Below are 24,586 nucleotides of genomic sequence, written 5' to 3' on the forward strand. Positions count from 1 at the left end.
CTGGCTTGGTGGTCACATATTCTTTTAAACCTTGCTGGTCTTGAAAACTATCTCTTCATCCATTTTGAATGTCAGCCTTGCTGGATAAAGTTTTGTTGCCTGCATGTTCTTCTCATTTAGTTCCCTGAATATGTCTTTCCAGCCATTTCTGGCTTGCCAAGTTTCTGGGGACAGTTCTGACATTATTCTGATGGACTTCTTCCATATGTAAGGAATCTCTTCCCCCCATCTGCCCTCAGAAGCTGTTGTCTAGGATATGATTTGTGAGTTTCACAATGAATTGTCTGGATGTCTTTCTAGATTCGCTGATCTTGGTGCATATTCTTTCTGCTTCTAGGACATGAACGCTGTTCCCTTCCCCAGACTGGGAAAATTTTCATCCAGAATTTGTTCAACTATATCTTCTAGTCTTCTCTCTTTCTTTACCCCCTCAGGGATCCCCCAAATTCTGACATTGGAATGTTTCATGGCATCATTAATTTCCTAATTCTGTTTTTATGACTTCTAAGCTGTTTGTTCCATGCCTCCTCCTGATACTTTTTCTCTATCAGTTTGTCCTCTAGATCACTAATTCTATCTTCTGTCTCAGTTACCCTAGCTGTTAGAGTATTTAGATTAGATTGGATCACATTGATAAGATTTTCAACTTCTGCCAGGTCAGCTCTCACTTCCACCCTTAGAGATTCTATATTGTCACTCATGGTTTTCTCCAACCTAGCCATTGCCTGGATAATTGTTACCCTGGATTCCCTTTCCAACATATTGTTTATGTCCATATCCAATAGTTCTGATAGAGAGTCTCTGAATTTTTCCTCTGTTGAGTGTTACTCCTCCTAGTCATTTTGGTGAGGGGATGTATAGCTGAATGTATCAATCAAGATCCAGGCAAGGTGCACCCTGGAATGGCTCAGATCAATTGGAAGTCACCACCAAAAAGAAAGAAAAAAGAAAGGAAAATAGAGAGTGAGAAAACCCAGCCAAAATGAGCCCCCAAATTAAGATTTATAAGGTATATAAACAAAAATGGACAAAGAAAAAACTGTCTAAAGTAAATAACAAGGAAAAAAAGAAGAACCCAGCCAAAATGAATCCCAAGAAAAGGTTTATATAATACCAGAACAAAAACAAATACACAGAAATGCTGACAGAAGAATAAGATGGGAGGTTGGTTATAAATTCTCGATGTGGGCAAGGAGAGTTATTTTGGTTCTTCCTGGGTGTATCTTGGTATCTTTGTTAAAGGACTCAGCTTTCCAGAGATAAAAGGGAGATTAAAACTGGTTTCTATATAGAGGTAGTATTGAATAGAGAAAGAAGATTACCTTGAATCTTGTATCTATATGTATATTTAAAAAAAGAAAAAAATAAGAGAAAAAGAAAAACACCTGTATATGTATGCAAAAATTTCAAGTTTACTTCCAAAGGAAGAAAATGAGCAATAGCAGAATATTGAGGTTTTTTTTTTAAAGATTTTATTTATTTATTTGACAGAGATCTCAAGTAGGCAAAGAGGCAGGCAAAGAGTGGAAGGGAAGCAAGCTCCCTGCTGAGCAGAGAGCCCAATGCGGGGTTCACCCTGAGATCATGACCCGGGCAGAAGGCAGAGGCTTTAACCCACTGAGCCACCCAGGCACCACCAGAATATTGAGTTTTAAATGTCATATTTTCTTTGTCTCAGCATATGATTTTTGAATTATATATATTTTCTTAAAAACAAAAGTTCAAGTTAAAAGGTTATTATGGAATATGTTGTATTAAACCTTCAGTTGTAATGGTAAGTAAGTTAAAAAAAATTAAAAGAACAAGAATAGTGAAAATGAATTAAAAAGAAGTTGTGTCTATGAAATATACAGGTTTTAAGGCAATAATGTGAGCTTAATATATTGTTTACCCTGATGTTGGGGTTTTACAATTTTATTGCGACCCTGTAGTGGTTGTCCTCTAGTTTTTTTTTTTTTTCATTTTATAAGGATTTATTTGAATTCCACTTAGTTAAAATACAGCATAATATTAGTTTCAGGTGTACAATATAGTAATTGAACACTTTTATACATCACCTAGTGCTCATCACCAAACAAGTTTATTTTTTGTTGTTGTTATTGTTGTTGTTTAGGTTTTTTTTTTTTTTTCAGCGTAACAGCATTCATTGTTTTTGCACCACACCCAGTGCTCCATGCAATCTGTGCCCTCTCCAATACCCACCACCTGCTTCCCCCAACCTCCCATCCCCCACCCCTTCAAAACCCTCAAATTGTTTTTCAGAGTCCATAGTCTCTCATGGTTCACCTCCCCTTCCAATTTCCCTCAACTCCCTTCTCCTCTTCATCTCCCCTTGTCCTCCATGTTATTTGTTATGCTCCACAAATAAATGAAACCATAGGATAATTGACTCTCTCTGCTTGACTTATTTCACTCAGCATAATCTCTCCCAGTCCCATCCATGTTGCTACAAAAGTTGGGTATTCATCCTTTCTGATGGAGGCAAAATTCTCCATAGTGTATATGGACCACATCTTCCTTCTCCATTCGTCCATTGAAGGGCATCTTGGTTCTTTCCACAGTTTGGTGACTGTGGCCATTGCTGCTATAAACATTGGGGTAGAGATGGCCCTTCTTTTCACTATATCTGTATCTTTGGGGTAAATACCCAGTAGTGCAATTGCAGGGTCATAGGGAAGCTCTATTTATAATTTCTTGAGGAATCTCCACACTGTTTTCCAAAGTGGCTGCACCAACTTGCATTCCCACCAACAGTGTAATAGGGTTCCCCTTTCTCTACATCTTCTCCAACACATGTTGATTCTATAAAGAACTCCTAAAACTCAACACACACAAAACAATCATATAAAAAAATGGGCAGAAGATATGAACAGACACTTCTCCAATGAAGACATACAAATCGCTATCAGACACATGAAAAATTGGTCATCATCATTAGCCATCAGGAGGATTCAAATTAAAACCACATTGAGATACCACCTTACACCAGTTAGAATGTCCTCTAGTTCTTTTGGCTTGCCTTCTCGGGGAGGGGACTGCCACTTTGTTTTTCAGTCAGTTTTGCTTGGGTTGAGTCATCCTGCCCCCTATCAAGGATAGGTCTTTCAGGGTTTTGTTCTCTGGAGGTTTTTTTCCTTTGGCGGGTTTTTGTGGCTTTTCAGAGGTTTAGTGGAAATCAAACTGCGCCCAGACCTCCACCTAAGAGAGAGGCCTCAATCTGCTCCCCTCTGGGTGCTCCAGAACACAGACTCCCCCTCTGCAAACTCCATTGAATAGTGCAACCTCCCAGTGGTATGCACCCCCAGCCACTGTATCAGTGGCCGCCCAAGGTGCATGGTTGTCTCCTGCACCCCCACACCACTGAAACTGCAAGCAATGTTGGTCCAGGGAACCCACTTCTGGTGGCTGCCTCTGCTGGGACTGCTGTCTGGAGTTCAGGCCCACACAGGGTGTCCTCAGACCCTGCTGTCATGCGGGTTGCAGAAGGCTAAACCGACCAGAGATTGTGCACCGTTCTCTCAGGCATGGACTGTGAGCATTCAGACCCCTGGCCAATCCTAGAGACTGCTGGCTAGCACAGACACCAGGCTCTCTCAGACACTGGGGGAGTGCACTCACAGCCCACGGTCATGCAGGGCATGCAGAGTGCAGAAGACTGTGGACCTAGAGAGTGCTGGCTGGCGCCCACACCAGACTCTCTCACACACAGGCAGGATTGCACCTAGCCAAGCGAGCGGTGGTGCAAGCAGCAGAAGGCCATGAGCCCAGGGCCCACAGAGGCTCTGCCACACTCTCTCTGTCTCGGGTGGTCGCTGGCGGTTGCCATCCTGAATCTGTGTGCTTAGGCCTGTGCCTGTGACCTCCCATTTCCACCAGTTGCCCCTTAAGATCTTTTGCTTTTTTTGAGTGCTTTTAACCAGACTCCTTATTAATGTCGGTCCTCAACCACAGGGCACTTTTGTTTTGGGATATTACTTTCCAATGAATTGCTTCTGGTGGCTCTCTCCATCCTCCAGTATCATTCTGCGAGTTCCCACTCTGCTTTATCACTCCACTGATGTCTTCTGTCCCCGTAGAGATCCCGAAGTATATAATCTTACATCTCAGGCTGATTTCCTGGGTATTCAGAGTGTTCTGCAAGATATTTAGCTCAATTTATATGACTGGTTGAAACAGTCTCCTACTTCTTTGCCATCTTGCCCCTCTTCCAGTACTGCCTCTTGTTCTCTTTTTTGAGGTGAGTTTTTTGTCTTGTCATTTTGTCTAGAGATGAATAGATGAATGAGAGAACAGAATACTAAAATGCAAGAATGACCCCAGAGAAATATATACTAATCAATCCAGAAAAGACCCGATACTGGGGGGGGGGGAATAAAATCAGACCTATGAACAGAACATAGCAATACAGTGGATCCTGTGTGTATTTTGGTCTGCTTGTTAGAAAACTAGATATCAAATTTTAAGAAAAGAAAACTTATATATGTACAAAAAATTAAATACAATGAAAGTATAGAATATAACTATAAATTAAAGGATAAAAAAAAAGAAATATAAACAGACAGGTGAACAGAACAGAGCAATACACTTCATCCTGAGTGTATATTGGTCAGTTTGTTAGAAGAGATTGCATGTCAGAATTTGTAAAGAAAGAAACACACACACACACACACATGCGTGTGCGCGCACGCACACACACACACACCCACACACACTCACACTGGCTGGCTGGCTCCTGGAAAGTGATATAGCAGTGCAGTGCAAAATCAGAACTTTTAGAAGTCTACTCCAATGAGGGATGTCCCTGACTGAAAGGTTCTCAGGTGTTGAAATCCTACGTGGGACAGTGTGGTCTCAGGATCCTTGGGGGTCATAGGAAGACTAGGGGTGCCTGAGTGCAGTAGAGTTCCCAGGCATTGGAGTGGGGAAACTAGCTCAATCCATGAGCCCAGGAGTGGATTTTTTGCTCAGGGTTGCTATAACTTGTGACTCATGGCAGAATCAGACCACTCTTCTCAGAGCAGGGACCCAACAAGCAGTAGAACTGTGAGACTCCCCTTCCTCATCCTGGGGAAGTGACACCAGAATGCACTGCAGGAATCTGCAGGGTTTGGAGACTCAAAACGGGGTCACCTGGCTGAGACAGAAATGCCCAGTCATAGGCTGAGTGATCTTGGAGTGCAGAGACCAGGGAGACAGGAGTGATTGACTGCTTTTCTCCAAGGGTGCACTGAGGAGTGGGGCTCCAAGCTCTCAGCCCCTGGCCAGACACTGGGAGTCCACCATTTTCATTCTCATCCTCTAAAGCTGTGTGGAAAGCCTTCAGAGAACAAAAGCTACAGAGAGCAGTCCCGAGCAGATTGCTTAGCCTGACACCTGGCAAGGGCAGTATAATTCTGCTTGGGGCAAAGAGACTTGAGAATCAATGCTACAGAATGCCTCCCCCAGAAGATCAGCAAGAGCATCCGGCCAAGACCAAGTTTACCAATCAAAGAGAATGGCAAAACTCCAGCACTAAGGGATATAGCATATAGAATCCATGGATTTTTTTTCCCATGAAAAAAATTTTACTCTTTTGATTTTAATTATTTTCTCTTTCCTTTCAACCAGTTTTTTAATCAATTCTTTTGTTAAAATCTTTTTAAAATTTTCATTCTTACAGTTATATCCTATCCTTTCATTGCATTTAGTTTTATTTTTGTATATATATAAATTCTCCTGACTTTTTAAAAATTATTTTTATTTTTTAAAGATTTTATTTATTTATTTGACAGACAGAGATCACAAGTAGGCAGAGAGGCAGGCAGAGAGAGAAAGGGGGAAACAGGCTCCCTGCTGAGCAGGAGCACAATGCAGGGCTTAAATACCGGGACCCTGGGATCATGACCTGAGCCAAAGGCAGAGGCTTTAACCCACTGCACCACCCGGGTGCCCCTAAATTCTACTGTTTTTACAATTTGGGGATGCAGTTTCTTCTAACAGACCAAAATACGCCCAGAATCTAGTGTGTGGCTCTATTCTCTTCAATTGTCTGATCATATTTGCTTTTTTTTCCTTTTATTTTTCTTTTTTCCCCTCCTTTTTATTTTTTTTTCTGTTTTGCTAAAGTCTTTTTAAAATTTTCATCTTTACAATTACATTCTTCCTTTCAATGTATTATTTTTTGGTTTGATCTTGCAATTTCCTGATTTGGAATATAATTCCTATTTAAGAACATGTGTGATTACCTGTAGCAAAGGATCTTGATAGGCCCAGAACCCAGGGCTGATTCTGGCCCCTGAAGAGGATTTATATTTACCTCACATGGTGTGAAGAACCAAGCCCCAGTGGTCCACTGGACAGAATGTCCAGAAGCAGTCCAAGACCTCTAGGCTACTGTCTGGGCAGGAATCACTGGGAGTCTGTAATCCTATTCATGGATAGGATTTTAATTTTAATTTTAATAGCAAAGGGAATATACTGAGAGGTTCCATGAGGCATCACACATCCTTTGAGCCTATAAAATCCATGAAAACAGGGCTGGGCTCTTTTGCTTCCCTGATGTAGACTCAGTGCCTAGAGCACCCACTACACACTTACTCAACATGTGGGGTATATGTGTACGGCTCAAATATTTGTTGACTGAAGGGTAAAATGCAACCAAATCTTGCAAAGGCATCACAGCTCTTTCCTCTTGTATGAGTTTTCTCAGGTTACCATAACAAAATAGCTCAGATGTGTAGCTCAGGTAACAGAAACTTATTGTCTCACCATTCTGGAGCTGGAGGTCCAGTCAAGGTTTAGCAAATTTGGTTTCTCCTCAGGCCCCTTTCCTTGACTTGCTGACTGGAGGTTCCTTTCTTTATGCATCCCTGGTATCTCAACTTATTATAAGGACACCAGTCCTACTGGATTAGGGTCCCACGTGTTCAACCTCATTTAACATTAGTTACCCCTTTAAATATATTATCTTCAACTGCAGTTACATTAGGTGTAAGGCCTCAACATATGAATTTGAGGGGTGGGACACAATTTAGTCCAACAACACCCCTCCTCATCTGCAGGCCCCTCACTGTCCTTCACCTTAGGCACCCACTTCCTTCTCTTTCTTGTCCATCTCCACAGACCCACTTTCTATTTCTCTATGGCTTTATATCATTTGCCCTTTTAGAAGTTCACTCAACAGAGTGGAATGTGCTGAGTTCACAAGGCAGGAGCTCCGTGGTTTTGCCTCAGACCTGTTTTGTTTGGCTTGATGACAGGCCTTTCTGTGGGTCACTTCGCACCACTTCCATGCCCTCACACTGACCCCTTTGGCTCTTCCTCAGGTGGATCTGGCCCCCATGGGCATTTTATAGGGCAACTCCCAAACCAGAGCCTCTGAGTCCCAAGTTGTACAAAGAATCCAGCTTGCACACTGGGCTCATTTGGTGGCTGCCAACTGACCACTCAGAGGAGTCAGAGAAGAGGTCAAGGATAGGAACTCCTCTATGAAGGAGCTTTGGTGGTTTGGAGGAAAGAATTGAGAAAGAAACAACTGGTCTGCATCTTAAATGAGATTCCCAGCCTTTCACCATGTTTTTACCCCAGTAAAAGGGTCTGCTTTTCACATTGTTTTTATTTGGTCACCACTACACACATACACCCTATTAACACAACAACACTGCACATACTGACACCTAACCACTCACACACACAATAAGTATACATTCACACCCCACTAGGCATACCCCACACCACCCACAGACCCAACACACAACCCCACTACAGATGACCCTATCAAGCACACAAATACTAATTACTCACACTGTTGGGTCCATAGTCAAAGGAGCGAGACTGATAAAAAGTGAAGGTCAAGCAAAGCTTTATTTTGTGCCAAGCATTGAGAATCAAACTGACCAACCAGGGCCATCTCTTGCAAAGAGGCGACCCCTCCCAGCCTCACAGACTAACTTTTATAGAATAAAGGCCATGTGGTTGAGGCTGGCAACACACAGGTGGCCAACTGAATTACAATTCACCCTATAGTAGTTATTTGAACTAGCCTATCACTCTGGTCAGAATTGGTGCCCAAAAGGCAGGACCCACATTCTTGGGTGGTTAGGGAAGTGCTTTCCTGATTGGATGTCTCTACCTGGCTTGGCTCACCCCTGTATTCTGGGCTCTGTTACCTCCCCCTGACCTGACACGTCCTGGTCTATGTTATCAGGGGCTGTTCAGTCATATTTTTTCTGGTTTCCAAGACTTGTTTCTAAGTAAGTTCCTCAGGGGGCGGGGGGACAGGGCCAATCTAAGTTTACTGCATAAACAACAAAATGGCTCGCTCTGGCTAAACAAGCCCTTACAACACCCATACATGCAATCCCACTCCTCACACACATGACCCCACTACATAAACACCCAACCACTCACACATAATTTCACTAAATACCTTACACTACATATATGCCTCACTACTCACAAACACCCATTAATCACACACACACATACACATTACACATACAACTTCAAATATGTATACAACAGTACTCAGCATATATAGTACTCACACACCCCCCACACAAATTCTATTTACATGCAATCTCACTGCATACATGCAAATCCCACCATTACACACACCCTACTACTTGCATATACACATGCACACAGCCCATTGTGCACACACTCCCAAACACAAAGCCATGCACACTCACCTACACAATTCTCTATAAGTGCTCCCCACAAGAGACCTCACTATACACGCACACATACACCCATTCTGCAGATATGCACACATACACTATACATACCCAACCTACTTCAGACACATGCCTACATGTACTCACACATATATTTTCACCCTATACCCATGCCTGTCACGCACCCCGTTACACTCATGTACACAAATTCATAAACACATATACATAAGCCTCACCACCTCCTTTTCTACCATGTTGACGGCAATTTTCTCCATACTCCAAACCTCATATTCATAGCCTGCTTTTGACTGTTCATCCTACATATCCAAATTTCATTTCTCACGATCCCTATTCAGACCCCTTTCTCCAACGAGGCTGGTCACTTTCCTTTTTTGTAGACCTAGAACCGCTGGCATTCAGTAGGGTTCCAATAATTTTCTGTTAAACTGAAATGTTGTTCTCACCCTCCTTTACCCAGAGCAGGTATTTTGCTTCCTTCAATACCTAGCTTAAGATTCATGGCTACTACACAGTTACTCCCTTACCTGACGTTCTTCTAGGAAGTGTTCCATTTTGTACTGAATGCCTTGCTTATGTACAAGGATGTCAAAACCAAAGCTGTGATCTAAGCAGCAGACATCAGATACCAAACTTTGTGTGAGGCTTCCTGATAGAGTATTCAAGGTAGTTAGTCCAGCGCTTGTTTCCTAAGTTCCCCCTACCCAATTTACAAACAAAGTGGAGCTGGAGGTGGAAGGGAATAATGGAGTTTTTGTGGAGAGAGATTCTGTAGCCCAAGTCCCATCCCCTTAGGTAGAGGAAATACACCCTTAACCTCAAACCCGGAGAGTGAGATGCAGTGGTAAAACTCAGAGAGGATGACATGCATTTCCTGCAGAAAGCATTCAAGTCAAGGGGTTGTGGCAAGGAAGCCACAGGCAGCAGAGAGCTGTGGGTGGATATAATCTACTTCTCACTGACAGTGCGGCAAGGACATGGGAGAGAGGAGCAGTGCCTGGGAAAGGAAGGGAATGTCACTGGTGGCAGTGGTGGAGAGTTCTGTCAGAGAAATGGGGCCAGTGGGGCAGCCTACTGGAGAAGGGGACCAGAAGCAGCAGCTGCAAGAGTCCAGCAGGGATTCTGAAAAGCTCCCATGAGTTCCCACATGGTAGTGATGAGGGAGCAGGAGGCTGACTGAGGACAAAGCAAAAGCTGGCACCTTGCACACCCTCTCCATCAGCTCCCCCTCGGTAATATGTGTAGCATTCCTCAGGCACCCCTGACTGCCATAAGAAACAAATAGTTAACTTGCGGAGATCACAATCCTGCAAGACAGGAGTCTCCCTTGGTTTACAAATGTCCTAGAGATCTACAAAGAAGTTACTTTATCAATAGCACAGTTTCGAGAGGCAAATAACTCAGTTCCTCAAGCCCTAGTGTCACCCTCCCCTCCATAAACAAAACTGAAGGAGGCTGAGGTAGAAGGAAATGTAAATATAGTTAAATCTCTTCCGAACCTAAATCTCACTAACAAAGACACTTATAGCAGGATTGTGACATCCCACCAAGAATCTCCCAACTATCTTGATGTTAATGGCTGGCCAAAGGACAACATTTATCTAGTCACAAGGCCTCTGGTATCCTGGCACCTTGTAGGCCCTCTTTAGCATATGAAAGCTCCGTTGAAACCTCCCTTCCTCTCACATTCCCCCAACTGCAAGGTACAGAACTTGCCATCTCTCACAACCCGGGCAGCAGCTCTTCCTGCCCACGGGTCCTGTCCCCATGCTTTAATAAACCACCATTTTGCACCAAAGATGTCTCAAGAATTCTTTCTTGGTCATCAGCTCCGGACCTCAGCCCACTGAACCTCACCTAGGTTCTAGAACTTCATCAGTAGAGAGGTGTGAAAGCCTGCTGCACCTTCAGGCTGTGGAGCTAACTCAGAATGGCAGCAGGCTCTGACCAAGTGAGAAACCCCTGTCCACCTCCCATGCCTCCCCTCTGCTCAGGAGCAGATGAATGCAGAAGAAAACTGTACTTTATCCCACAGGGAGGATCCATTTACACATCTGAATCAAGATTGTTTGTGACTTAAAGTGATCAGAGGACTATTTCCTAGGAATGAACAGAAAAGCCTGGAGGAGCTTCAATCAAATCTTCATCCACTGGCAGGAGAAAGCTTCTCCCACATGTGTCAATATTAAAGGAATAATATAGGTGACAGAAAAGTTTCATTTTGATTACATTTTGGTGTCATCTTGTTTGGCGTACTGGTTACACACGTATTTCCCGTTAAGTTCCTTAGTTTTTATATTGTAAGGTCCTACTTAGCCAGAGGGAGCCATTTTGTTGTTAATGCAGTAAACTTAGATTGAACCTGCCCCTTCCCCACAAGAGGAAAGCGCTTAGAAACAGAACTGATGAAATACGGCCAAATAGCCCCAATAACGGAGCACAGATACCAGAACATGTCAGGCTGGGCAAAAATAACAGAGCCCAGATACAAGGATGTGTCCAGCCATGTGGAAACGTCCTATCAGTGAAAGTGCACGTATTACCTCCCTATCCACCAAGGACGTGTTTGGCCAGGTGGAGATGTCCAAAGCATATGTATTACCTCCAGGGAGTGTGAGCTCCCACCTTTTGGGCTCCAGACAAAGGCGCCAATTCTAGCTAAGGTCATAGGCTGATTTAGATGACTATCATGGGGTAGGATGTAATTCAATTGGCCACCTGTGTGTGGCCAGGCTCAACCACATGGCCTTTACTCTATAAAAGTTAGTCTGTGAGGCTGGGAGGGGTCGCCTCTTTGCAAGAGACGGCCCTGGCCAGTCAGTTTGATTCTTGAAGCTTGGCGCAAAAGAAAGCTTTGCTTGACCTTCGCTTTTTATCAGTCTCATCCTTTTGTCCATGGACCCTTTCAGTGGGGGCTTATCTCGGGATAAAACGGCGAGGACTGAGCCAGCATCAGAAAGCCTCCGGAGGTAAGATCTCAAGACCCCTTGAGATCCTATCCGTCTGTTTGTCTGTCAGTCTGTCTGTCTGCAGAGCTCCAGTAGTAAAGCCCACCAGGGAGAACCTGGATGCAGCATAGCTCCCAGGGCTGGAGTGGATGCAGGGACCCCTGATCCCTAAGGGGGGTGATTGCCAGGGGATACGAGCCCTCCCAGGCAATCAGGGGACCAAGAAAATCCCCAACATTGGGTGCATCTAGGGGACCAGGTAAATCCCCACCAGCGAGTGCCTCTAGGGGACCAAGAAAATCCCCACCAGCAAGCGTGTACCAGCGAGCATGTCTAGGGGACCAAGAAAATTCCCAGCAACCGCTGGGTCTACGGATGCACGTAGGGAACCGAAAAAATTCCCTACAGTGGCAGGTTACATTTTTAAGCTGGGATTATATCTTGCACATCTTTGGGCTTAACATCTGGTTGAAGAAAGGCCGCTGGGGCTAGTTGTAGGGGGCCGGGTAACCCCCACCAGCGGGTGAGGGCCGCTTGGTATGGTTCTGGTCTGTGGCTCCTCTTGGCAAGGGGGCTGGAAAAACCCCCACGCGCGGCAGGCTCTGGATGAGGGCCACTGGGTTTGCGGTTGTCTTTTTGTTGTCTGTTGTTTGTTGTGTTTGAAGGAATGGGGCAAGCAGAGTAAGGGGACTCTGATTTTCATCTCTCCGTTCCTCCTCATAGATGTGGGGCTTCTCCCTCACTCATTTCATGTGTTAAGGGCTATAACTGGAGCCAACTGGGGTTGGTTTAACTTGAGACAGAGACTTTAAGGAATATTGCCAAGCAGATGCTGAAACTTTGTTTTGGGGAAGTTCCTTACTCTCTCTGGCCCGATGTGGACTGCCTAGCGCCCTCCCCCTTGCTGGCGGGAAAGCATGATTTCTGCTCCTCTGTTGGAGTTGATAAGCTCTAAAACTGGGAATGCTTTCTCTGCCTTCTGGTGGCACTTTGTTTCTTCTGTCTCCCACTTCTCATGTTTCTGCACCAGCGTGCATGCAGCTTGCATGACTAGCCTCTTGATCTTGCACCATGGCTCCTCTCTTTTCACTGTCAAGGAGCAAGAAGAGCAGCCTCTGTACCTAACACCCCCCACTCCAGCTCTTCCCACCCGTGTATCAGGTAAACATTCAAAGTGGAGTGAACCCAGGTGGAACGTAAATCAGTATTTGAACTAAGTTAAGTTTGTTGGTTTAAGATATACATATCTTTTAAGTTATCAGCAGTAAATGTGAAGCTTCAGATCAAATAAGTGTGATTACTTAAGATCAAATAAGCTCGTTATTTCTGCTAAAATCTGTTAAAATTTGTTAGCAAAGAAATGACTAAACTGATGGCTGTCTGTCTCAATATTTAAATGGGTAATTACTGAGATAGCTTTCAAAGTCTTTGCTAACCTGAAACTTTAAACCAAATGGGATAAAATGCTAGAGTGCTGGTTGCTGGAATTAGGTTTATGCTTTTGAAATCTGTTGGTAAACATGTTTTGTGCTTAACTGATTCATAAATTTGCCATCTGAAGAATTCTGTTTTAACAGTTCACAATTGGTTAATAACTGATTAAGATGTTTCTAAGAGTACAAAATTCTGCTAAGTGTAACTAAGACTGATGGAAATAAGGGAAACAACTCTGTATGTAGGAAAGTAGATAATATGTAAGAAAGATTTAAGAAATAGGAGTACATTTTGTTGAAAGTAAAAAAGGTAATTTTGTCCTAAATGAGATGGTGGTTTAAAAGGAAATGGCTTGGGACAAAACCTAAATGCAAAGGAAAGTTATAGAAGGTTTGTGAAGGGAAATCTTCAGAAAAAAAAAAAATTTAGGAATGGTCAGGATGGACCAAAAAAAAAAAAAAAAAAAAAAGGAGAAAAGACCGGATGCCTAATCCTTTTTAAATAAGAAAAAAAAAAAAACACAAAAAACCAGCCTCCAAGGTGATTTAGCTCTCTCCTGACATGCCTCCACATAGATTATACTTCCAAGTGAAAGGCTCATTTGGCCTTGAGAGATTAAGAAAGGAGCCCAACCTTGAGGGACTGCGAAAACACCCTCTTACCATCCTCCATTGCCTGTAACCATAGAAACTCACTCTTATCTCTTATTTGTAAAGAATGAAAGGGGAGACTGATCACCTCCCATTAGCCAGGGATACCCAAAGATGGGGTGTCCAACTTGTTTGAATCTGGAGTGCCTGACTGTATGAATGTGTCTGTATGGCTCCACTGCTTCGGCTACGGAGTCTGAGGGGGCTGCACCCTGAGTCTCAGGGGTCATGTACTCCACGTACTCCATGTACTCCACATACTCCATGTATAGTTATGTACTCCACAGAGTAGCCTGGTCTGGGGTTTATACAGACAGACCTTAGCTAAGATGCTCCTAAGTTCCCGCGAGGGATGAGAGCAGGACAACATCTGAAAGACCCCTTCCCTTTGTCTGCGACATCATTCACAGTGGGAGGGAAACCCAGAAAACTCATATCTTAAAGACTGCATGCTTAAAAATAAAAAAGGGAAAGACACTGGTATAGAAAAGCTGGTTTTCTCTCTGTTTAAAAGGGCAAAGTTTTCTTCAGTTAATTGAAATGTAAATGGTTTTCTCTTTGCCTGCCCAGAAAATTCAGTTCCTATGTTTTATCAGGTATTTAGCATCCCTAATTATATTTAGCATATGTTTTAAAACTTTCTAAGGTTTTAGCAATTGTTGACAAGATTTAAACCAATAATAAAACTTGGGTTACATTTGGGTAAATGTAACTATTCTAGAGATTCTATGCATTTCCTAAACTTTTAATGTTTTGATAAGGTCATCACCTGGTAATTTAGCCATATCTATTCTGAGTTTTTGTCATTTGTAATTGTTTTAATTCTCTTGTAAGATGAATTCTGCCTTAAAAGAACTTCATATGGGAGACTTTCAGGACAAATACAGGTCTTTAATATATTAAAATCCTGGAACGGAAACAGGTAAGAATTTCCAGAAGTAAAAGCTGCATTCGGACTAAACCAGAATTAGCAACATGGAAAGTAATATGGGACTAAATGAACTAAAAGATTATAGTGTCGTATCGGTTATTTTATTTATTTATTTATTTATTTATTTAAAGATTTTATTTATTTATTTGACAGAGAGATCACAAGTAGGCAGAGAGGCAGGCAGAGAGAGGAAGAAGCAGGCTCCATGCTGAGCAGAGAGCCCGATGCGGGACTCGATCCCAGGACCCTGAGATCATGACCCGAGCCAAGGCAGCAGCTTAACCCACTGAGCCACCCAGGCGCCCTCGGTTATTTTAAACATTGCTGGTTCTCTAATATTTGTTCTTCCAGACCAAGAAAACTTTTTTCCTTAAGATATCTGTGACTTACAGAAATGGAAAAATATTTATTTGCAAATGAATCAAGGCATTCAACTTTTCTATCTGAACCCTCTGAAACCAAAAGGGCTCAGTAAGTATTCTTTCTTCCATGGCAATCAGTCATTTGCATAAGTTCAGTAAGAATCTGTTCTCCTTGTAACAGGACACTATTGGAAACTGGTTATTTTACCAAGGCTTTGACTGGAATGTCATATTTGAAAAGACAGATATGACCAGACAGTTTAAAGGAACTAAGGTTGACTTTATGAAACCTGGAGCCGTAAAACCCTTTGGAACTGTTGGCCTGATACCTTGCTTACAGAATTCCCAGCAGCCTCACCAGGTGAGTAAAGAATGTCACTCCTTGGTAGGTGCAAAGCCTCAGAAAGAAGAATTCACCCAAGTCAACTGGTATTGCAGGCATGTCTGATGGCAAGTACATGGCTTGGCTTCTGGCCCGGAGAGGATACTAAAAGTTCAACCTAGAGAATCCTTATAAAAAGTTCCAGCAAAGCAGATTCTAAAAGGTCTATATGATCACACTCACTATTCTTATTGAGCTTATGTAAATAATTAGGCATACTGTAAATCTCCACCTCAAATGGACAGCATTTCTTAAGCTGTGGGTAATGACTATGGGGCATAGGACTGGTTTTGTGGTCTTGACCTACATTAAACATGAAATAGAAAACATCTTCTGTATCACTATACACATCTAATATTGTTTCTACCCCAAACTCAACTAAATCATAGTAAAGGGATCTGTACATACATACCCCTTACCCCCTTGAAAAACAGGCATCAACAAAATTTTGAAAGCTGGAGACATGTGGACAAGTGGCAAATAATTTAGCAGACCAAGGAAAGCTGAGTCAGAACCAACAGTGGGAAGAGCTGAGAAACCATGAGGTACATAGTAGATTCCTCCAAAAATTTAGGCACCAACACTACCAGATACCTCAGGCCTGAAGGAAAAGGGTGATGGGGAGTTGAATTAAGGGAGGATGGGTGAAAGGTGTTCAATAGACAATCCCTGCCCCCACCCCACCATGAAGTCCTAACTCAACAGAAGTTGGGATGCTACTCTGCGAGTAAGACAGAGAATATCTAAACTGGGAGATATCACATGTAATTGGGCTCAATTACAACCAAAAAAAAGATATTAAGTTACCATAGAAATACCTCCTTCTGCACCTCTTTCCCACTCAGTTCCTAGGTGCTGACATCAGACCTCTACCCTTCAGTTAGGAGGCTGAGAAATGCTCTAGGAAATCAGACCAACCAAAAGCAAAGAGCTTAAAACCGTGATCTCAGGGCTTCTCCAATGAACAGCCTATCCAGATACCCTACAGTAAAGGGGCCTCCAAGTTGACAAGCCCCCCACTTGACAGAGATTCCAGTCAGCATCTTCATCTCTCCTCTTTTATTCATGAATACCAAGAATTTCTGGGAATGTGAGGAAAGCCTTTAATGTGAACCAATAGATTCAAATAAATGGATTAGAGCAGCTTGGAAGAAATAGTGGATTCTGTGGATTCTTTAAAAACTTCACAATTTTCTAAGAGACAATATTCCACTCAAAACAAAAACAATGTTACTAAAAAGGAACATTTAGAAAACAAAACATAGTTCTTGGAAATTAAAAAAATATGATTAGCTGGGGAAAAAATCAATAGGACTACAAGATGTAGATGAAGAAGTCTCCCCTGAAGTGGAACAAAGTAACAGACAGAAAAATAGGAAAAAAAAGATTTAAACAAAGCAGAAGGTCCATAGAGGAGGTCCATAAAAACAAAACAAAACAACAACAACAAAAAAACTGGTCACATAAGTACGGCTACTAGAAGACCACAGAGCAATGCTTTTGAAATTCCAAATGAAAATGATATCCAAATGCATGCTGTTAACTATCACTTATGGGAGAAGAGTAAAGGCATTTTCAGCACTTACGATCTTAAACACTAGACCTCTCACACATTTAAAAAACCTACTCAAGGAGGCATGTCACCAAAAACAGGGAACAAATGAAACATAGAAACATGCAGGACAAAACCAGGAAATCGAATGTAAGAGGCAAAGGGAGTCATGAGGATGGCAATATGCAGCAAGTTGAAGGAAACTCATCAGAGTGGAGCAGGGCAAGGGCTCCACAACAGTGCTGACCTTCCCCCCTCAAAGTGAGTGACAATGGAACCATCACTTCTATTGCTGATGTTAATAAGACTGACAGTGGATGGTAGACCATAAAGGTATATGTTCCAAACATGAAAGACTTAAACAGAAGTTTTAGGACTTTCTTTTTCAGTCACTATCTTAGAAAGAGCATTTTTTCCCCCCTAAAACTGAAAAGCAGAAATAAAAAAACTGCCTAAATTAGAGAAATTCTGTATAGTCCTATGTACCTATATAAGCAGATACACAGGAAGTTGCTCACAGCAGTGGACTATATGAGTGGTGGACCTCTGGAAAAGAGATGAGACTTTGCAGTTCACCTTTTCATTCTTTTGACTTGTGTACCACAAATGGTAATTGTCCAAAGGTGAATATATTCCCTAATTTAAAAATATGGAGTGAAAAAACTGATCATGTATGGCAAGCAGTTTTAAAAAACTTGCCTCAGTTTTAAGTATGTAAAACTGTATTTAATATATAGTAACTAATATTTTCACTATAAGCAGATTTATTTGAGAGAGCGAGCGAGTGCATTCATGCATGAGCAGGGGGAGGGGCAGTGGCAGAAGTAGACTCCCCACTAAGCAGGAAGCCCAATGTAGGACTCCATCCCAGGACCCTGGGATCATGACCTGAGCCAAAGGCAAACACTTAACTGACTGAGCCACCGAGGTGCCCCCAGTATTCACTATTAATATATGTGTTTCACTGGTGGTGATGGAAACTGTTTCTTATTGTAGGTTACAAAGAAGCCTGAAAGTGCTAAACCAAGTACCTTTGTAACTATAAAAACCCTTTCCTATAATACTTACTGAACATCCACTGGGTCCTGGTCACTATCAGAGCTAACATGTTTGTGCACCAATGGCTTACATGTGTATATAGAATAAGAACACGTTCACTTTTGTGTTAGTATTCCAGGTGCAATGTTCCTATGTGTCTACTCTAGGCCTTCCTCTATAGCTGGTGCTTGGGAGAGCCCCTGGACAATTGAGAATTTAGCGCTTTGTAGAGCACACCAATATGGAAAGCTGAAAAAAATTGAGATGATAAGACACTCACTACATCATTTTTTTAATCTTGAGGAGTATTATATTCTAAAAACATTATTAATAAAATCATAGGTCTATGATTTTAAAATTTTAAAATCATAGGTCAAGATTTTAAAATTTTAAAATCATAGGTCAAGATTTCTTACTATCTTCTGTAACATTCCACTTGGAACGTAGAAGACCACTAAGTTTTTCTCCAAGGAAAGGTGCAAATGGAATGCAATATTGCATTACTGCATGTACTGAATGTAAACCAGGAGGAGAAGGAAACAATTTATATCCCCCCTCCAACTTTGGCTGAAGAACTGCTCATTTGACATTCTAGGAACTATCTTGCAGAGATGTGTCACTATGATCTAGAAGCAATGAACCTTCTCCAGTTAGGAGAGTCAATATGACACTGCCTACATCCACCCTGTGGGATAGCTAAAAGGACAAACCCTCAGCATCACACACCAATCTATTAGAGAAACCACACATGTAGTTACTTTTCTGCCTAGATCTTCCAATTTAATAATTTTTAAATAGCTAAAATATAATCAAGGCCACAAGAGCGCCATGCCTGGAACTATACACAAACATACCCTGTTCACAAATGTTTAGCTTCATAGCAACAACACCCTAGGACTGTCAAGGGTACAGTCACAGTTTTAAAAATTAAGAGTGAAAAGTGATTACAACAGGACATTTGCACAAAAGCAGAGAATCTTGTTCTTGGCAATAGGCAGGAGTTAAAGAAGTAAGTTAAGGATAGGCATACCCCAGAATCTAAGTATCATAATCATAGGATATTTAAAGGAGTCATAGCTATACATATTCTAACAATCTAATATTTTACATTTATAGCTTCTTATACAAAAGTTAAAAAGAATAAACCTGCCCAAAACCAACCCAACTCACATTTTATTTTTTCCTTAATTAGCCATTTTATTCCAAGTTGGTGAAGACACGACACTGTTTAGCTTCATGGCCTAGAAAAAGTTTTCTAGTTGCAAGATGCCTTAGTCATTAATTAATAAGCTCAAAGTGAACAAACACTGTGTTGGATATAGAAATTGTGAGAGGATATCCTTCCTAAAATTTGAAAAACGGGACGTAAGGCAGATGGTTAACACCAAGGGCCATTTAAATCATATTAGAATGGCACCCTGAAATTATTTCATAGCAAAACATAATTTTTAATTAGCTTTCATTGTATGGGTGAAACTATTCAGTTAAGACAGAATTTATGGGAGTGCTACATGGTTAGGTTGCACCTCTGAGGTATCCACAGAAGGAAAATGACTTTTGTTGCCATGTGACTTATACTTATGCCAGCGAGAGAGTTCAGTCCCCTGAACCATAATGTGTATGTGGGAAAAGATTATAAAAATACTTCTTTAAGAGGGAAAGACTAGTAAGAACCTACAAGTGCACTCTTGTGCACTTTTCACTATGTGAAAATGTCATGGAAAAGGAGCACCACATGACTTTAACAGCTTTTTTAGTGGAAAAATCTCTTTGTCATGTATACACCATAGGAAAATTACCCACAGCCCCCCAAAAAAGGTCATGAAGAAAAGCTGGATTCATAAAAGAATGTATATATTCCAAGTAGGCAAAAATATGGTATATATATATATATTTTAAAAAATATGCAAAATAATTTCATTATGGAATGCCTTGATTGGTATGTGACTTAGCACTTATTTCCTATTAATCAGATCTAATTCTGATAAATCTCTATTATATATGTTTTAGATTATCTATTTAAAAAAATATCTATTTTTAAGACAACATAAAAACCTGTATTTGTGCATACAAATACAAGCTATCTTGCTTAGAATCTTCATAGATCCAAGATGCCACAAGATTAATGAAATAATTTTTTAAAAACCTCAAGCACAGATTAACAAATAACATATTTCCTCAAGTTTTCTGGATTACACTATTTAAAGTTAACTTGTATTAACTAATGTACTCTGGACTTCCAGATATAAATACCAGTCAGTGGTTGGTTATTAAGTCATAAGTAAAAATATTCTTAGAAATGGGTCTTAAATGGAATGCCTTAACTTTTCTTAGTTCAGAACCTGTAATTTGACCCTAAAATACATAATCATGCCCTTTTATGTGCTTTAAGCTGACATACTGACTGTACAATCTATACTTTGTAAGAGAGCAGGTAACTCCAGCACAGAAGAAACTATATAATGTGGCATGGGGGATGACTTCAGTGGCATTATTCCATTTTTATTTATCCAGACTGTTGCTTTCAGCCCTGCATTAAGGCCTCCTTGTATATCGGTTTCTAGTGTGTCACCAACCATCACACAGTCCCCAGGCTGTACTCCGAGGAGATTACAGCAGTAATAAAATATGGAAGGTGCTGGTTTCTCTTCTTTCTGTTCCCCACCTACAACGATAGCGTCAAAATAGGACTGGCAGGCGCAAGCCTCAATCTTCTCCCTCTGGGTCTGTTGGTCTCCATTTGTTAATAAAAGTAGGCGCACCTCCTTTCGAAGTTCAGTAAGCATGGCTTTGACATCTTCTGCTAGTATCATATGCTGTAAACGTGTAGATTTCCACAGGAAATAACATTCTTCAGCCAATTTCCTATTGGCCGCACCACCCTTCGTTTCCTGGATTGCTTCTTCCCAGTGTAAAGTCCTTAGGTCAGTAATGCATGTACTGGAAGGATGAAAACATTCCTTGCTAAGTTTAACTTGAACCTTGTCACAAATGGTTTCAGCCTCTTCTTTGTAATGGTATTTTGATTGTAAGAGCTTTATCACCTAAAAAAAGAAGAACAACTCCATTAACACATTTCAGGTCTTTTATAGTCATACCCTGAGAAACCATGTACCTATAATCCCTGGGTAGAAATTCCAACTCCACATGCCTGCCTTAAGGCAGCTCTACTATTACACCATTTCTGGTGGGAATTGGTCTCATTTTCAAAGAATATCAGAGGGAAGATCTCCCAATCTCTCCACACAACTCATTCATATTTTTTGACCAATTTCTACTCTAAGTATCTTCAGCTATAGGTCATAAAAACCCTTTATTTGGCAGTCTGCCACCTTCCACCCTGGTTATGAAGAAACGGAAATAAAATTTGGTTTAAATTTAGTAAAACGTTTTGGGGCACCTGGGTGGCTCAGTGGGTTAAGCCGCTGCCTTCGGCTCAGGTCATGATCTCAGGGTCCTGGGATCGAGTCCCGCATCGGGCTCTCTGCTCAGCAGGGAGCCTGCTTCCCCCTCTCTCTCTCTGCCTGCCTCTCCATCTACTTGTGATTTCTCTCTGTCAAATAAATAAATAAAATCTTTAAAATAAATAAATAAATAAATAAATTTAGTAAGGCGTTTTAATTTCACCACAACCATTATATAGACTCTTCCCAGAAATAACATTGGTTCATCCAATCCTTTACCTACATCCATTTTATGTTTTGAAGGCCTAAACTGACCACCATATAAAATGGGACCTATTATATAGGGCACTTTTAAAAACATGTATCCAATTCTAATAGAATGAAGAACCTGCTGTGATTTCAGCAATTTAATGACGCAGTTCTTCTTCCAAACCTAGAGTTCTGAGTCACCCTCTGTTACACTGGTTCTGACTCTGTCATCAGAATTACATGCTCCCTCTCATGTTCCCCAACTTTTTATCTTGGCTTTTATTATCTTCTTTTCCATTTGGCCTCTCTTAATATTTACTGAGACCCGAATGTGGCAAGTATAGTGCCTAATGCTCACATATATTATTTCTAACTTCTCTACAACTCTGCAAGGGACTCCCCTTTTTGAGATAAGGAAATGGAAATTCAGAACTGTTAAATAATTTGCCTAAACTGGGATTTAAATCCACACTTGCCTACTTCCAAAGCACATGTGCTTAGGCAGTGGAGACTGGGTCCGTTGCCCTCATGACATTATCTGCTGGGGTAAATAAACAGGGATGCAACCACTATAAATGCTGGGTCGACTGCTGTAACAGTCATGTAAACAATAGTGGAAATAAAATGTAAGAACAAGTCATTCATGACAGTGGAAATAAAGTGTAAGAACAAGTCACTCCACAGGGTTATTGGATACAACTTCATAGCCAAAGTAACATTTAAACTAAGGTGTTACCAAGTCTGTAGGGTAGGCATAGGAAGAGAATGAAATAATTCTAGACAGAAGGAATAACAAGAACAAAGATACAGAGCTTGGAATTTTGAGAACTGGGAAAGGTGAGAAGCCGATTTCAGACTGAAATGGAAGGCATGTGAGGGGGGAATCCTAAAAGATCAGGCTGGAGAGTCTGTTTGCAACTGGTTAGTAAAAGGCCTTCAATCTAAGCCTTCTATAGATGCTACCCAAGTCCCCTTGGCACATACTGTTCCCATACATGTTAATAGCTTTATACCATAAGTAACACTGTAATGCCAATTGGGCTTCATACTGTAAGTAACTAAGGGTTTTATTTGACCACAGGAGCAGCCACGCACACAAGCTGGGGCTGAAATTTTACCCTGGAAGCAGGCCTCAACTAATGAGTAGCAGAAATTGGTAGATTAATATCCCAGCTTTCTTTTCCCTTGGGAGGGACAACTGAAGCATGCTCTGCATGCTGTCTCCCAGAGTTCCTTAACTGTTCACACTAGTAACTTAACTCATTTATTAGACTCCCTCTCTTCCTTGTATGATCCCACCACTCTTTTACAGCACTTGTAAGGACCACCTCCCAAATGGACTACCTGAATTTTAAGTCCCTACCTTAGGGACATCTGGAGAAAGTTGACAATACCAAGACAAATTTGGATCTTGGGATGATGAGTGTAATGTACACAGATGAGACTAAAAACTGTCTGCTGTTGGAGCAAAGAGGTCAAGTAAATTAAAAAGTGTTGCCCTAAAGTATACAGGGAACAAGTAGTATGCTACTCATACCAGATGCTCAATTCACCTACTGAAAAGGGGAAAGAAATTAACAGACACATTTTTCTTCCTTCAAAGTATAATAATCACATCAAAAGTAAATGTTGTTCAGGCTATTTGTGCTCTTCAAAAAATGCAATAATTAAGAAAAGTCTTATTACTTCAAGGAAAAGATATCATTCCTAAGAATTTTAGGGGGAGGCAAAGTTAAATTAACAAACTGAGCTTTTACAGCCTCTGTGCTAATGTCATCATCTTTTCTAACAATGTCAGTTGAATTACTCTTGAGCTATGATGGAAGGTCATCCTAAAGTTTTAGCAAACCTATTGCTACACAACAGAAGAACACAGGCCTCTAGAAATCCATAGTGCTTAAGCTTAAATAGGAGCTGGCTCATAGTTAGCAAGCAAGGAGCTCTCAATAAATGTCCAATTTTCTGTTACTGCAACTGGCAATTCATTTCGCATGTTCTTAGGGCTCTGAATTAAAAAACAGAATTAGCTCACCTTAAAGGGAAAGTCTTGTAAAGGTATAGCATACGACTTTCAAGTTTTGAAATTCCTTCTCATTATATCCTCTGAATTAACTTTCTCATTTTTTCACACAGCATCTAATTATAGATTCATTTGGGATCACAAGCAGCATTTTTAAAGAAAGATTTTATTTATTTGACAGAGAGAAAACAAGCACACAAGCAGGGAGAACAGTAGAGGGAGAAGGACAAGCAGGCTCCCAGCTGAGCAGGGAGCCCAATGTGGGGCTCGATCCCAGGACCCTGGGATCATGATCTGAGCTGAAGGCAGACGTTTAACGACTGGGCCACTCTGGTGCCCCCAAGTAGCATTTTAATATTAACATATTTGGGGAAAAAGCTTATCAGCCATTTACATATTATTAAAACAGAAATAACACCCACTGAATCACTGTTGTACACCTGAAACTAATGTAACATTGTGTATCAGCTATACTTCAGTAAAAACAAAAAAACACCTAACTTAAATTAGTTCATATTATTACTAGTATAAACAATCCTAACCCCTGTACTGAGAAAACAGGAATTTTCGTAGAATTGGGGGTGGGGGACAATGATCTCTAACTTGGTGGTCTGAAGATATTTTGTGCAAGGGGTAAGGCAGGCTTGAAAAGGATTCTGAGCACAATTAAGCCCATGAGGTACCTAAGGGCCTAAAGAAAAGGGCCCTAGGACAGTGAAGGGGGGGGGGAGGGAAATCAATTTGTAGATAAGATAAACAAGTTTTTTTTTTTTTTTTAAGATTTTATTTATTTATTTGACAGAGAGAGATCACAAGTAGATGGAGAGGCAGGCAGAGAGAGAGAGAGAGAGGGAAGGAGGCTCCCTGCTGAGCAGAGAGCCTAATGTGGGACTTGATCCCAGGACCCTGAGATCATGACCTGAGCCGAAGGCAGCGGCTTAACA

The 24,586-nt window shown here is 41.3% G+C and overlaps 1 protein-coding gene across 1 annotated transcript in view; it reads right to left on the minus strand.

The window, feature by feature from the left end:
- Positions 1-18,723: 18,723 nt before the first annotated feature.
- Positions 18,724-24,586, minus strand: part of NANP (N-acetylneuraminic acid phosphatase) — a 12,042-nt gene continuing 6,179 nt past the window's right edge. The window contains exon 2 of the mRNA XM_059406420.1: positions 18,724-21,013. Within this exon, the coding sequence (XP_059262403.1) occupies positions 20,357-21,013 (657 nt within the window). The 3' untranslated portion in view covers positions 18,724-20,356. The remainder of the gene's footprint in view (positions 21,014-24,586) is intronic.

The sequence above is a fragment of the Mustela nigripes genome, chromosome 7, assembly GCF_022355385.1.
Source record: "Mustela nigripes isolate SB6536 chromosome 7, MUSNIG.SB6536, whole genome shotgun sequence".
NCBI lineage: Eukaryota > Metazoa > Chordata > Mammalia > Carnivora > Mustelidae > Mustela > Mustela nigripes.